This window comes from Ornithorhynchus anatinus, chromosome X1 (assembly GCF_004115215.2).
Source record: "Ornithorhynchus anatinus isolate Pmale09 chromosome X1, mOrnAna1.pri.v4, whole genome shotgun sequence".
Taxonomy (NCBI): domain Eukaryota; kingdom Metazoa; phylum Chordata; class Mammalia; order Monotremata; family Ornithorhynchidae; genus Ornithorhynchus; species Ornithorhynchus anatinus.
The window spans coordinates 112,197,018-112,213,394 of record NC_041749.1 but is presented as its reverse complement, the minus strand read 5'-3'; the positions used below and the strand labels follow the sequence as shown (position 1 = coordinate 112,213,394).

Sequence of the window (16,377 nt, the reverse complement as noted above, 5' to 3'; positions counted from 1 at the left end):
CAAGGTAATCAGGTTGTCCCACATGGGGCTCGGAGTTCTTAACCCCCGTTTTACAGATGAGGTAACTGAGGCACAGAGAAGTTATAGAGAAGCAGCGTAGCTTAGTGAAAAGATCACGGGCTTGGGAGTCAGAGGTCATGGGTTCTAATCCTGATTCTGCCACTTGTCTGCTGTGTGACCTTGGGCAAGTCACTTAACTTCTCTGTGCCTAAATTACCTCATTTGTAAAAATGGGGATTAAAAATTGTGAGCCCCACGTGGGACAATCTGATTACCCTGTATCTACCCCAGTGCTTAGAACAGTGCTCTGCACATAGTAAGTGCTTAATGAATACCATAATTATTATTATTATTATTGACTTGCCCAAGGTCACACAGCAGACAAGTGGCGGAGCCGGGATTAGAACCCACGATCTTCTGATTCCCAGGCCCGTGTTCTATCCACTATGCCATACTGCCCTCCCCACAGCTGAGATTCCCACAGAAGCTCCCCGATCCCTGGTGGGGAATGTTAGCCATAATGCCTTCCCCAGTTTTCTTGGAGGGGACAATCACCCACTTCTGTCTTTTGAGGGGGAATATGGGTATTTGTCAAGTTATTCCAGGCAATTTATCCGTCTGCTTCATTTTAGAAAAAAAAAACAAAAAACAGCTTGTTTCCTTGTGAGCAAGACAAACTAAAAAAAAAAAAATAGTTGCACTTTGTTATGGCAACTGTAGTTCAGGGGATGATGTAAAGGAAACTCTCTGCTGTGATCTGTGTCACATTATTACTGCAGCTTCATTGGTAAAAATAACCATTAGTACTTTTTTATTATCCAAGCTTGTGGTGAACACAATTCCAATGTTATTAGTAAGTGATTCTTCTCAAGAGCTATTTTTATGAGCCATTGTATTATAATAACCTGCCTGAGAGTGCAGTCACTCTTCCCTGCTTTGCAACAGGAATGAGATAACTCGGCTCAGCTGCTCTTCTTTGGGGCAATCCTGCCATCTCATGGCCTGTTGTGCTTGCTCTTTTATTTGTCCTCCTTCCCACTAACCTCTACCTTTAGCTCTTGGCTAGTTGAACAAGATAAGTTTAAAAACAGAAATCACAGTAAGAAGGATCCCACCAGGCCTAAGGAAAGTAGACAGGGCAAGTCTGAATCACAAATCACAGACCCAGAATTTAAAGTAATTTTTCTCTGTGCCAAACTGATACATAGTGTTTCAAATTATCTGGGGAATGCCAGCGTGGCCTAGCTAATAATGTTGGTATTTGTTAAGTGCTTACTATGTGCAGAGCACTGTTCTAAGCGCTGGGGTAGACACAGGGGAATCAGGTTGTCCCGTGGGGCTCACAGTCTTAATCCCCATTTTACAGATGAGGGAACTGAGGCACAGAGAAGTTAAGTGACTTGCCCACAGTCACACAGCTGACAAGTGGCAGAACACAGCTGACAAGTGGCAGAGGGCTCTAGCTGATAGAGCCCGGGCCTGGGACCTGGATTCTAATCCCTGCTCTGCCTTGTGGGCAAGTCACTTAACTTCTCCGGGCCTCAGTTACCTCATCTGTAAAATAGGGATTAAAACCATAAGCCCCATGTGGGACATGGACTGTGTCCAACTTATCTCGTATCTTCCCCAGCGCGTAGTACAGTGCCTGGAACATAGTAAGTGCTAAACAAATACCATACCATAAAATAAAAATGGCTGCCTGCACACTGCACATTGAGCTAGCCTATTTATTCACCAGGCCCTCCCTCAAGAAGAGATGGCATTTTAATTGACTCTAAATGAGAAGCAGCCCGGCCTAGTGGAAAGACCAAGGGCCTGAGAGGCAGGGGACCTGGGTTCTAATGCTGACTCTGCCAGTTGCCTGCTGTGTGATCACAGGCAAGTCACTTCACTTCTCTGTGCCTCAGTTTCTTCAACTGTAAAATGGAGATTAAATACCTGAATTCCTTCCTACTTAGGCTGTGGGCCCCATGTGAGACAGGGATTGTGTCCAACCTGATTAACTTGGCTCTATCCCAGTGCTTGGAACAGTGCTTGACAGCTAGTAAATGTTTAGCAAATACAATAATGATATTAATAATACTAATAATAATGATTAAAAATGACAACTGGAAAGACTGACCTTCTCCAGCCACTTTCTCTAACTGCTGGCCGCTGCGAACACTATCATCAGCAGAATGCATTGTGAATCGAGGTCTGTGGTGGCTGCCCATCTTAATATGTTAGAAAACATTTTCAAGTTTACAAATAATGGGGCGCTAAGTACACAAATGTTGGTTAGATGACAAATCCTCGGGGAAGGTGTATGCATCCCTCGGGAATCGAGACACCGGAGGAGGAAAATGCCTCAAGCACCACCAGGTAAAATCCAGTACAAGATCATTTATGTTTTCAGAAAGTAATTCTTCACCATATTTGTGGTGGTGGCTCTATGAGAAGCAGCCTGGTATAGTAGATAGCACACGGGCCTGGGAGTCAGAAGGCCATGGTTTCTAATTCCGACTCCACCACGTGTCTGCTGTGTGACCTTGGGCAAGTCACTTTACTTCTCCATACCTGAGTTACCTCATCTGTAAAATGGGGATTGAGACAGTGAGCCCCACGTGGGACAGGGACTGTGTCCAACCCGATTTGATTGTATCTACCCCAGCGCTTAGAACAGTGCCTGGCACATAGTAAGTGCTTAACAAATACCACAATTATTATTATTATTATTATGAAAGAAACCACCAGTCAGCCTAAATCTCATTTGATTGCAAGCTCCCTGAGGTCAGGATCAAATCTTCTACTTCTTTGTGTCCCTCAAGAACCTAGTACCAGGCTCTGTAAAGGTTGTTCGTGATGCTAGAAATATATCTGTTCCTCTCTTTGAGTTCGGAGGAACCGTACTGTGGCAGCTCTAGTTTTAGGCTCCTTCTAAACTTTTTTTTTTAATGGTATTTTTCAAGTGCTTACTACATGCCAGGCATTGTACTAAGCACTGGGGTAGAAACAAGATAATCAGGTTGGACACAGTCTGTGTCCTACATGGGGCTCACAGTCTTAATCCTCATTTTGCAGATGAGGTAACTGAGCCCAGCGAAGTGCACTGACTTGCCCAAGGTCACCCAGCAGACAAGTGGCCAGTCCAGGGTTAGAACCCAGGTCCTGCTACCTCCCAGTCCCATGTTCTAACCACCCACTAGGCTGTGGTGTCTGCAGTTCAGGGCTGGAACATAGTCATTGGCCAGACTATGCTTCCTCAGTAGCCATGATAATAATAATAATGATGGTGTTTGTTAAGAGTTTACTATGTGCCAAGCACTGTTCTAAGCACTGGGGGAGATACAAGGTGATCAGGTTGTCCCACGTGGGACTCTCAGTCTTAATCCCCATTTTACAGATGAGGTAACAGAGGCACAGAGCAATTAAGTGACTTGCCCAAAGTCACACAGCTGATAAGCGGCAGAGCTGGGATAAGAACCCATGACCTCTGACTCCCAAGCCCGGTGATCTTGGGCAAGTCATGTCACTTCTCTGGGCCTCAGTTACCTCATCTGCAAAATGAAGATTAAGACTGTGAGACCTATGTGGGACATGGATGGTGTCCAACCTATCTTATATCTAGCCCAGCACTTAGTACAATGTCTGGCATATAGTAAGCGCTTAAAAGATGCCATTAAAAAAAAAGCCTCAGGAATCAGGTGACCTAGGTTCAATCAATCACCCTATAGTATTGAGTACTTATTCTGGGCAGTACAGCATACTAAATGTTTGGGATAGTATGATGGACAGTAGATGTGATCCTTGCCCTCGAGCTCGTTGTGAGCAGGCATGTGTCCGCTCATTCTTATACTGTACTCTCCCAAGTGCTTTGCACATAGTAAGTGCTCAATAAATACAACTGAATGAATGAAAGAGCACAGCCCTAGGAGTCGGAAGAGCTGGGTTCTAATCCCAACTCTGCCACTCGACCTGTTGTGTGACCTTGGGCAAGTCACTTAACTTCCCCATGCCTCGGTTCCCTTATTCATAAAATGGGGATTAAATCTTACTTCCATCCTACCTAGACTGAGTGACCGTGTCTGACCTGAGTATCCTCTGTCTACTCCAGTGCTTAATACACTGCTTGGCACATAGTAAATGCTTAAATACAATTATTTCTCTTACGGGATTTGTCCCGTGTGTCGTGTCTAGCACTGTTCTAAGCCCTGGGGTAGATAGAAGGGCAGACACAGTCCCTGTCCCATATAGAGTTCACAGTATAAGTAGGAGGGCATAATTATCATGATGAGGTAAGGGGAAGTACCAGCTCTGTAACTAACAAGGTTGAAGATCACACATGCCCTATGTAAGCTGCAACATTCCTGCCTACCAACGTGCTTAAAAGATTACCATTATAAAAAAAGCCATGGAAATCAGGAGACCTAGGTTCAACCACTCACTCAGTAGTATTTATTGAGCACTTATTCTGTGCAGTGATCCATACTAAGCGCTTGGGAGGGTATGACGGACGGTAGACATGATCCTTGCCCTCGAGCTCGTTGCAAGCAGGAACATGTCGACCATTAGGAGCGAAGAATGCCAGTAGCGCCACAGACCACTTCCTTGGCGGTTTCCCGATCCTGAAGCGTCCGGGCCGAGGCTTGTTCTTCTGTCAACCCCAAAGGGAGACTCCCTCCCTCCCTCAGCCGATGCCGCTTCCACGGCTGCCCCTCTGCGAAACCTTTCCCTGCAGCTAAATTCCCTTATCCAAAGAAAGAGATGGGAACAGATGACTCGTCCACCTTTTCATCAATATTTTATTTTACTTCAATGTGCAAATAAATATAAAAGGAAACTACATTCAAAATAGCTGGCAAAGGAATTACAAGCCCCGAAGCAAAGATCCTTCAAAAATGGAAGAACAGACTTTCCTTAAAAACATGCTAGAAGACACAGGGTGTTCGAGACTGAAGTTTCAGGGAAGTCAGCACACTGCTTTCAACCCATTCACCATCCCACTTGTTTCCATTTGCCATGATTTTCTATGACTGGACAGGGGGTGCTACACTAAAGCTGGTCTCTATAAGTGGTTGAAAACCTCTCTTCAGTCGGAGTGTCTCTATCCTATTCAGATTATAAATTAACTTGCTTATAAAATAAGGATGCTTAAAAATACCTGAAATACGTTTCAAAAAAAAAACAAAACGGGGAGATCGGGCAGTGTGCAGGATGCATTTGTTTCACTCACCAGAGGGTTTGGGGGGGGTGACGGGAGGGGAAGGGGAGGAGGTTTCGGGATCAAATGCATCTTAAGCCACATTTTGCCATCTAATTCTATAACAAACATCTATCTATCATAAAACCATAGCAAAGTTTGGCACAATTGGTTGTCTCTGCTGCAAGAGTAGCAGAGAGCTGAAGATGACTGAGGTGCATTGGTAGAAGCTGATTGGAGGAAATACTGCCTATTGTATTGGTCAGACCCACGACCGGCACCCAAATCCATCCTCTGCGTCTATGGTCTAACCAAGCCAGCGACTTGAGAAAGTTTCCCATCACCTAACAAACAAAACCTGGTCAATCTTCCTGCCTCGAGGCCACTGCGAGGGTCACCCTCCGCCTCATCACTCCCGTGTTACTTTGGGAGAAAAAGGATTTCCGAACCAAAATAACCCATTTCTCTTCCGTCAAAGATGGTCAAACGGTCGCGTCTTCTCATGAGTGCTGTCAACCGAAACAACTGTGGAACCAAACAGTGTACAGTATGAAAAACAACAAAAACCAGAGGGGGGGTGGGGGTGGGGAATCACAAGTCTTCCAGGGAGCTACCGTCCTTGACTTTTGCAGAAGTCACAAGCTTAAAATTAAACCACAAAATATAGTCATATATAGGGGCCTAAGTACACAATTCCATTCTGAATCTGCCACGTCTCATAAACACGGAAAAAGCAAGAGATGGTGTCTCCTCAGAGCATCTTGTTAGGTTCCATGGGTGGCAGTTCAGAGGCCCTCTGTGGAGCGAGGTCACGACACTATTCACTCCCACTTCCCTGTCCTTCCGAGGCTCAAGTCAACCTTAACGTTAAGTATGGGGTTCAGTGTTTCGGAGTTGGAAGGGACAGCTGCAACGGCTTCCGGGGACCCCCCAGCAGGGCCGCTATTCTTTAATGCTCCCCGTCGGACCCACGGGGGGAACCCCTCCTGCCAAGTGGACAACCATTAGGGAAAGGAACTGCCTTCGGTTCCGCCTGTCGGGAAGAGGCAACGAGATGGTGCACTTACTTTGCTTCAAGGGCTTTATCTGCAATTGCTACTTTTATAAAATAGTACTATCTCAGTTTAACTGAAAAGAATTTCTCTCAAAGTGGCTGAGTGCCTGCAAGGACTAAGTGCTGGCAAGATGCGGTTTTTAAAAAGCAGACAATGTGAGCACCCGTAAGCAAAGCAAAACAAAAACAAAAACAAAAAAAAAAAAAAAACCCCAAACCAGCTATATTCATTTATTCAGACTCTAGGTTCCCGGTTGAGGAATCCCTTCGGACCAAAACATCTGCCACACGCATAAGCCACTGGAAATTAACGCTGATGGACAGCAGCAGTCCACCATACAAACATTTAGAATGTTCCGCAGATTATGACTGTTAGACGTGGGTCAGCCTGCCAGAGTGTGGGGTGAAGAGCCCGAGAACTATCCCTTTAGCCGTAAGGTCCAGTCGCTCTGGGCGATGTGCTGCAGTTCTGGGCTCCGCGAGCCGGGGAATGCCCGTTGGCGCTGGGCCACTGGCGGTGAAGCCTCTCCACTGGAAGAACCACAGAGGGGTGGCCCGTGAGCTGGGCGGGCCCCAGCAGGAACCCGGAAAAATCGGCCGGCTGCCGTGGACAGCTACCAAGGAACCTGCCTGCTGAGTTACGGCGCTCTGGGAGCTGCGCCGTGATCTCTTTCGGCGGTAAATGGGTGCTGCACATAAAAAAGCCTTGGGGGGCACTCAACGTGCCGTGCCCCTGCCCGCCTAATTGCTCATTGCACTTGGTGTCCCAGGGAAAACACGGCAGATGGGCAAACCACTAGCACCCTAGTCAGGTCCTTCTTGCTCTATCTCAGGAATGAGGCTCATTTGTTCGTCCTGACAGGAAACTCCATCATCACTGTCCCGTTTATTTTTTTCGGAGTTGTCCTCTCTGTTTTGGTTAGTTTGCCGTTATCACGTTTCAATCTCTATTTGGGTCTCTGCCGTCAAACTGTCCCCCACCATTCTGTGGGGAGCGGGAGTCCCCAGTGGGCCAGGGAACGGGTCTGAACAATGGTTCATCCCTGTCCTCTGCCTCAGCACCCAGGAGGTGCCCAATAAAATCGACCGCATCAGCTGAATGAAGGCCCATCCTAGGTGGCGGCGGATGGACTGGTGATTCTGCCCTGTCCCTTCGCCCGACCTTGAGAGCTGCCTATTCCGGCGGAGAACAACTCGAATACTTGGGTTGTTCGTCTTTCTCAAGGGCAACTCACTAACCCCTTGGGCCTTTCCTCCACCCTGACCTCCCGGGGATTTGGCATTTCCAAACAGAAGCAGCAACAGTAAATGCATTAGTCAGATCATTAATGCAATGAGACAATGCAGCCTCTTCACCCCCCACGAGGGCTAGAGGCCGCCAAGACAGATCTCCCCTGGAGAAGACTTGCGGATTTGGCACAGAAGAGGACCAAGGGGCTAGTTCAAAGCAGTTGCCGATGGCAGCTCCGAAGCCTTGAACTCTTTCCTCAGTCCTGCTCTGAAGAGCGTGGCTTTCAGAGGCGGGGAGGGGGAGGTCCAGGAGCCAGCCTTTGCTTTTCAAGGGCCCCTTAGCCTCCCAGGCCTCGGGAAGCCCGCTCAGGATGGTTCTGGATAGAGCGGAAACCGTGGGGACCCAGGGCTCTGAGACCATCCAGCCCATTCACCTCATACAATATCTCGTACGGATCATACTGTAGGGAGACAATTAGGTACCATATGAAAAATACATACTAACCTATAGTAAGTAAAATGCCATTATGATAAATTCCATTAATACACATGTTGCATTCCCACCACTTTTATCTTTTTTTTTAAATCATTCTAGTAGGGGGTTAGAAAGCAAAGCTCTCTCCGCCGTTAACTGTCCCCACATGGAACCGCTCAGGGCGAGGCCGGTCGACGGCTATACTGCACCCGGTAACGGTTCACGGGGATGCCGTGTACATTCACCGTCTCACAGGTTGTCTTACACGGCACCATATCCTCATCCTCTTCACCCATCAGCCAGTCTTGAACTAGCTCTGCTGCCTCCATGGTCACGTTCTCTTCGAGCCATCTGCTGTGCCACTCCTCAAATTGCTGGTGGTGTTTCAGCAAGACCACAGGCTGCACCTAAATGGACCCCCCCAAACAATACATAAATAAATACAAATGAAAACGCTCCCGAGGAGGGGCCAGATCGCGGCCCTAACCTCGGTACTCAGACAAGTGAGAAAAACCGGACCGGCTCTGGGGCTCCCCCGAGGCTGGTGGACGACGGAGCCGGGGATCTCCAAAGACGCCGGGGTCACCGGAGGAAAGGGGGAAAAGGAGCACCTGCTTTGCTCGGCCCAGGGTGCCACGTCGGTACATGTAGTCCTCGGAGTTCATGATGAACATCATTTTGTGGGTGTTGAGTTTGAATCGGCAGTCCACGTTGCAAGCACTCTCCACCCCAATCAACCTCTTCCAGGAACTCTTCACTTCGTTCCGAAGAGCTCTCACTTGCTTACATTGCCACTTGCGAAATTTCTTAAGGTTTCTGGAAAGGAGAAGTGGCATCATTTTGGAGGGAGAAAGAGAGCCTCAGGAATTCTATCGGGCATCACCCAGCAAACAGGGACAGTAACCGACAAGAGGACCGTGAGATTCCTAGCCAAACAGAATCTCCCGGAGACTGCTTCCTCACTATCGCTCTCTATCAAATCAGCTGGTGACCGAATTCAAAACAAATCGCTAGCCCTCCTCTTCCCAACCCTGTCACCTTTCCAGTCATTTCTACCTTTTCCACATCAAGACTTTCAAAATGGATAAGCTGTATAGGAAACTCGGAGAATAAAATTGAAGTTCCAAAAACTGTGTAAATTTTATAAAAATCCACGCACAAGCACCTCCCTTCTCCCCCCCACCCCACCTAGTCAGGAACTTGCCTAGGAGTGACAATCCTCACCTTTGCAGAAAAACAGGTTTCAGTAGGAATCCATCATTCTGGTTGTTTGGGGCTCCTTCCACACCCACATACTGTTCCATGTAACTGGCCAAGTGCTATACCAAGAGAGAAACAGGTCCATGTTTCATTTGCCCCTCAGTCATGTGAAGTGGATATTCAAGCTAAACAGCACCGTATTTTCCCTGAAATAAGCAGCCAACTCTTCCCGCTTTATACTCACTCTCTCTCAGGGAACTCATCTGTTCAGATGGGTTCAGCCACCACCTCTATGTGGATGACTCCTAAATCTACCTCCCTAGTCCCAACCTCTCCCCGCAACTGCATTACCCCTTGCCTCCAAGACATCTCAAAGTGAATGTCCCACCGGCATCTCAAGTTCATTATGTCAAAAGCAATGAACTCATTTTCCCTCCTAAATCCTCTCTGCCACTTAACTTCCCCAAAGTCGGCAACCTTGGCTCTCTCCTTTCAAGTCTCACGCCCGATCTACTGCCCAATCCTGACGCTCTTTCCCTCCAAATATTTCCCGGATCCACCCTTTCGTCTCCATCTAAACGGCCACTTCCCCGGTCCAGGTGCACGTCATATCCCGGCCTCACTGTTGTATCAGCCTCTCCCGTCTCTCTGACCCGCGCTTCGCTCTGCTGCCCGGATCATTGTTCTAAAACGTCTCCTCAGAAACCTCCAACGGTCGGTTACCCATCCACCTTGGCATAAACCAGAAAATCCTAGCCAGTGGCTTTAAGGCAGTCCATCAGTATTCTCCATCTTATGCACTGTCCCAGCCCACACGCTCCATTCCACCCAAGCTCACCTGACTGTGCCTCATTCTTGATTATTCCTCAGCATCTGGCTCATGCCTTTCCTCCTACCTACAACACATTCTCCCTTTTAATCTGCTAGACTACATCTTTCCCCAACTTCAAAACCCTTCTGAAATTGCCCCCGTCGCCCTCCTCCCACACCTTTCAGGAGGCTTTTCCCTGATTAAATATTTCTTCTCCCCAGGCCACATCTTCCCTACCACCAGCCCAGCACTTTCATACTCATTGCTGTGGTACATATCATTTTACAAACTATACCGTTTGAGCACTTCCTCCTATTCGATAATTATTTTATGTCCATTTCCTAAGCTAGATTGCAAATTCCTTGTGGGTAGGGATGTGTCTTCTGTTGCTCCTCTAGAACTCTTTGTACACCACTCTGTACACAGTAGGCACTCAGTAAATACCATTCATTCTCCTTTTCCTAACTTTTGCATCCCTGTTGACCACACCACCATCCTCCCTATCCCAGGAACCCGCAACCTCAGTGACACCTAAGACTCTTCTTGTCATTTACCTCCCACATTCAGTTGATGGCTAACCTTCCCCTTTCCTCTCGACCTTTACTATCGCTACCCCGGTTCCAGCCCTCATCACCTGGGTTACTGTAACGGCCTCTTAATTGGTCTCCCGGCCTCTAGCCTCTTCCCTCCAGCCTCTTCCCTCCTTCAAGCTCTCCTACATACAGCTGCACGATTATCTTAAAACCTCATTCCCCACCTCAAAACTTCCAATGGCTAGACATTTCTTCTCAGATCCAAAAAAAAAAAAATCCTCCTAGCCACTGGTGGCAAGGCTATCCACCAGCTGCATTCCCCCTTACCTATCCAGTCTCTTCTCACACTACACAACCTGAGTTCCCACCCATCGCTCTTCCCAAGATCACCTTCTAGCTGAACCTGCCTTGGGACTCTCCTAATCCATGGTTCAAGCCAACCACCTTGCCTCCTGTACTGAACTCCTTCCCACCTCAGCTCTGCCACACCTCCTTCTCTCTCCTCCCTCAAAAGGTCTTGCCCGACAACCACCCCCATTATTAGCCACCTTAAGCACTCGCATTTGTTTGTATATTTTTTAAGAGCTTTCTTTTGTGGGTGTGGGGTTTTTCCCCCCTGTATCTTTCGTCTATTCTCCTATTCTTTGACGTACTGCACATTTGGCAATTTGGGCCTGCTGGTCTCCTATTGGTTTGCAGGCTCAGGGACAGGGACCATGTCTAGCCTCTATTTTATGTTCTCAACCGCTCTAGAGCGGTGGTCGGCACACGGTAGGTGTTCATTGAATGCCGGTCATGACGATGAAGATGATGACAGTGACTATAAATATCCAAGAGGATACTCTTGATACCTAGTGGCCGGATTTAGAGGGCCCGGAAGCTGCCCTTTTGGGTACCCTATTTTTGAGACCGCATGACCTGAATGTCACCGGCAGCTAGAACTGGAGGAGACCTGTCCTCTTGTCTCACTGACCGTGGGACTTGAGAACTCTCTGGATCCTCAGTTTTCACCCTAGGGGCCAGATGGAGATGGCCCAGGATTTCTCGGACAGAGAGAAAAATGAAAAACCCCTCCGTGGCAGGAGGCAGGGCCTAAGAGGAAGTTGAGAAGTGACCGAAAATGTACCTTACAATAGCACTGAGGATCGTGCGTGATAAATAAAAGATAAATAAATAAATCAAAAAAATGGAAAGCCAACATCCATCCACAATTCAATTTGTTTGTTGTTAAAAGCATACATGAGTCTAATGGCCCTCACCTGGCTGGGGCTAATTCTTTAAAGCCTTTGCATTTACCTGAACTTCCATAGGGTCTTCAGTCTGGGCTTCTTCTGTATCCAGTAACTCAATGGTCATTATCACCTGCCCTTTCCTCTGAAGAAACATTACCTAGAATAATGCAATATAAACCTGGCTTACTTCCTAGGGCCTAATGGAGTAGGTCATATCAGGACTCACATTTAAAGGCAGCTTTTTCCATAAAGATTGGTGGCACTTGTCGGGGACCTGGACTGGGGTCCCGGCACCACAGAAAGTGATACGATTGGGAGAAAGTGCAAACAGTCGCTCCCTCAAGCCTCTCTGCGTTCCCCACTTCACCCTCTACTTCCCCCAGAGGAGGGCCTGGGGGCCGAGCCGGGGCGGTGCCAACGGGGCAGCCGCTCCGGGCCCGGACTGATAGCGGGTGCAGAGGGGCAGGAAAAGACACTGAATTGCACTCCGGCCTCCTAGAGAGGCCCCAGGAGGGCATTCGAGGGGCCGCCCAGGATCTCTCAAAGCGGCCAGCCAGGTGTCAGAAGGGCTGCAGCCCGGAGAAGATGGTGTCCTGGGGGAGTCGGTTATAAGGTGGTCTCCCCTGGTTAAGGACACTGAGGGAAGGGGGTGAGGGAGCAGGGAGCCAAAGCCAGGTGCCCTGCCCTGGGAGCAAAACACATCTCGTTACACCTCTGCCTGCTCCCTGCATCCCCCTGGAATCACCTTAAAGCAGTTCTCATCTGCCATGCAGCGCTCTGCTTTCCACTGGTAGCTCGTCTCCTTCGCTGCTCGAACACATCGAGAGGATAAGTTCCCTCCAGCAGCTCCACGCTTTTTCTCATTTAAGTAGAGTTCGACTACCTTCAAGCAGATGTCATCACTTACTAGATGGTGAAGCTGGTAAAATAATGGTGATAGAGTAAATGATCCTACTACCTACTACTGTGCTACTGATGCCTGTCTATTTGTTTTGCTTTGCTGTCTGTCTCCCCCCTTCTGGACTGTGAGACTATGTGCCCGTTGTTGGGTAAGGATTGTCTCTATTTGTTGCCGAATTGTAGTTTCCAAGTGCTTAGTACAGTGCTCTGCACACAGTAAGGCATTCAATACATACGACTGAATGAATGAATACTATATACACAGTACCTCTCTAAGAGGAGAGCCTAGGGCTTAGGACAGCAATAATTTTTTTTTTCATTGAATTATCTTCATTGCCTCTCTGAGAGAGAGGGAGGGAGGGAAGGAGGGAGGGAGGAAGGAGGCAGGCATGTGACTATACTCCTGTTCTACAGAACTTGAAATAGAGGAAACTGGAGAAAAAGTCTCCCAGTAAGTCAGTGATGAACCCAGGAAATTAACCCAAGGACTCCCCCCGCCCCCCCAGTCCAGGGCCCTATCCATTAGATGCCACTGGCTTCTTTGATCATGACACATTGATTCACAATGCTCAAGACTCCTGATTGATTGATTGATCGATGGTGAATTCACTGAGCAAGACAGAGTTGTCACTCCACCCTACCCACCTCCTGTTTTATTCCCAGAGCAGCCTTGGTCTCAGTCCTGACAGGAAGTAATCGAGTGAACCTACTACAACCAGGAATGTGTCCTCTTACAAAGTCAGAGGGACTGAGCTGCCTTCATGGGGCATCTAATAATTTATGATAATAATAATAATTCAAGGCTGGGCCTCTCACCGTTAGAATAACTACCACCACACCCTAAGACCTGTCGACCCAACCACCACCTCGAGCACTCTACGTATTAATTTAGACCCCTTCTCTGCACTTGTGCTCATATGACCATTCCATGAGCGATTCTGCTTCCACCGTTTGTAAATATCTTTACGTGTCTTCCCGGATCGAGTGCAAAGGCTCCTCGTGAGCAGGAAACATCTATCTTGTGCCTCTGTTGTACTTTCCCAGAGTGCCTGGCAAGTGACTGGCACCCAGGGGGTGCTCAATAAATATCACTACAACTACTGCTACAACAAATGCCCGCGTTGATGACCCACACAGGGAAAAGACGGACAGCAAAACCTTTAGGGTAGATTAGAGGACCCCCATCTGAGAAGGGCCGTTAAAGGCTTACCTGTCGCACAATGTTCTGCACCAGCTTGTCCATGGTAAAGCCGATGTAGGCGTGAATGGTGAACATCTCCCTCAGAGTGTCCTCGTACTGAGTGGGGTCAATATTCCCCTCAAGTAAACTCCTCACCATATCTAAAAAGGCTGGGTAATATTCTTCGAGTTCCACTTCGCCTGAGTAGAGATAAAGAAGGTTCACTTCCTTCAGAGAGACGCACAGCCCCGCAACCCTAGAAAAACCTCAGTAATGCAAGCGAGCATCAAAACGGGCAGGGAACGTGTCTGCTGATTCTGCTGTGTCATTTACTCTCCCAAGTGCTTAGTACCGTGCTCTGCACATAGTAAGTGCTCAATAAATACCACTGATTGGATTGATCGATAAAAGCCCCTCAGCAGATTACAAGGAATTAATTTGAATAGGTCAAGCGATTTTACACCTAGGAATGATTTTGGGCCAGAGGAAAATGCTCACCGGCAGAACTGAATATTCGCACCATTTCCAGGGCCCGTCCTAAGCGAACTGCCACCAAAAAGTGCGGCGATGAGAACCCAAATGGTTCCTCATAACATCTCTGACCTCAAATGCACATGCGGTACCTATTACAGAACTAGCTCAGGCTCCTTACGAGACAGAAGGAGAACACAGGTTTCATCAAAAGAACAAGAGAGGGAGACAAACTTCCACATAACCGCTACTCAAGCTAATCTGGTTTCTTGGAGGGAAGAGAGATCAAAACACTCATTTGAAACACTCTAAACTTTAACCCAGGACTCACGTTAGGGCTCGGTAACAGGGCTCTGGGCTGGCACTTTGGCTACAGGTCACTTCCGCCCATCCGTTCACCGAACCAAGCCTCGATACCTCGGCATATATTCTTCCATTAGCCTACCATAAACCCAGACTACACCTGATCTGAATTACCCCGGGGCTACTCAAGTAACATTACTTATTGAGCCCTGCTTCACAAACACCAGTTCGCTAGCGCGTTCCCCAGGGATTTATCTTTAGGCCCCCAGTAGGGAGGCAGGAATGTTGTGGTTTTTGCAAACTTCCAGATGTGCTTACTTGGCTGCTTTAGTCTCAACTCCATAGCAGGATCGTTGGATTTCTCTTTTCTTCCTTCACAGAGGAGTTTCTCTCTCTCTTTTTCAGTTCTATATTCTAAAAGTTGCTTCTGAGCTTGACGGTAGATTTTTAAGAGTCTCGAACACAGAGTCTGGTGAAGGCGCAGAAAGAAATACCAATTATTATTGGCGAAAAAAAGGCTATACACGTCGTCCAGGGTTTTTTGTGGCTCACTAGCCACGGCATCGCAGAAACCCGCTTTCTCCTCTCGGGGGCTGCTCTGGGGTAGCGGCGCAGATTTTTTCCGGACATCCGGAGTACCCAGATTCTGCCCCTGACCATTTTCTCGGTCTTCGTCTGTCGACTCCTCTGAGATGCCAAGTTCAGAGAGCTGAGAAAAGAATAGGTTCGGTACAAAGTGATGGACTATTTGCTGGATCGTGCCCTGATCTTCTTTCTGGATTGTGGGTTGCCTTTTCACATAGTAGCTGATCAGAGATGCTGCATCCTCCAGAATATGCTTGTCTTCGTAAACGAAAATGAGATGGGGTTCGTTGTTGGGGCCATTTCGGCCCTCTGAATGCTGCTCCTGGTGCTGCAACCGAGTCAGAGATGAAGAAATGAGGAAACTGAAATCTCAAATCAAGGAAACAAGTTAAGTAGTTTTCCACATCAACTCAATTGTTGGAAGTGGATTCGGTTGATGTGGCGTGGCCTAGGGGAGAGGGCATGAGCCTGGGAGTCAGAGGACCTGGATTCTAATCCTGGCTCAGCCACTTGTGGACTGGGTGACCTTAGGCAAGTCGCTTCGCTTCCCTGTATCTCAGTTACCTCATCTGTAAAATGGGGATTAAGACTGTGAGCCCCATATGGGACAACCTGATTACCTTGTATCTCCCCCGGCACTTAGAAGAGTGCTTGGCACAGAGTAAGCACTTAGCAAATACCATCATCATCTCTCATGGTCTTAATCCCCATTTTACAGATGAGGTAACTGAGGCACAGAGAAATTAAGTACCTTGCCCAAAGTCACACAGCTGACAAGTGGCGGAGCTGGGATTAGAACCCACGACCTCTGACTCCCAAGTCCATGCTCTTTCCGCTAAGCCACGCTGCTGGGCCCAACCTGATTAGCTTGTATCTACCCTAGTGCTTAATAAAGCGCCTGGCACCAAAGTAAGCACTTAATATTTACCATTTTTAAAAAAAAAGTGATAAGTGTACCCATTTAGTGTACTGGCCAAGAACCCAATCTCACCCCAGGAATTTAACAGATGAAGCAATGAACACAGAGGCTGGATGACTGGGTTAAAGTGGAGGAAGAGCCGGGACTAACACATACAAACTCAGGTTCTTAGTTTCTCTTTTTGGGAAGAGGGCCAGCGGGGAGACGAAGTGGGTGGAAGCCTCTCCTCTCAGGGACAGCACAAATTGCTCAGTTTAACAGAGGACAGTAGGAATCTAAGAGTTACGATAGGTCCCCGAAGAGAT

At 47.9% G+C, this 16,377-nt stretch overlaps 1 protein-coding gene across 4 annotated transcripts in view; it reads right to left on the bottom strand.

The window, feature by feature from the left end:
- Nucleotides 1-4,761: 4,761 nt before the first annotated feature.
- SIN3B (SIN3 transcription regulator family member B) overlaps nucleotides 4,762-16,377 on the bottom strand; it is a 30,290-nt gene continuing 18,674 nt past the window's right edge. For 2 of the 4 annotated variants that reach the window (XM_007670875.4, XM_001511568.5), the window contains exons 13-19: nucleotides 14,887-15,481; nucleotides 13,825-13,994; nucleotides 12,460-12,633; nucleotides 11,779-11,871; nucleotides 9,163-9,257; nucleotides 8,550-8,754; nucleotides 4,762-8,345 (exon numbers count right to left, since the gene is read on the bottom strand). In XM_007670875.4, the coding sequence (XP_007669065.1) occupies nucleotides 8,115-8,345; nucleotides 8,550-8,754; nucleotides 9,163-9,257; nucleotides 11,779-11,871; nucleotides 12,460-12,633; nucleotides 13,825-13,994; nucleotides 14,887-15,481 (1,563 nt within the window). In that variant the 3' untranslated portion in view covers nucleotides 4,762-8,114. The remainder of the gene's footprint in view (nucleotides 8,346-8,549; nucleotides 8,755-9,162; nucleotides 9,258-11,778; nucleotides 11,872-12,459; nucleotides 12,634-13,824; nucleotides 13,995-14,886; nucleotides 15,482-16,377) is intronic. The other 2 variants (XM_007670876.4, XM_007670877.4) reach the window with 2 other exon arrangements.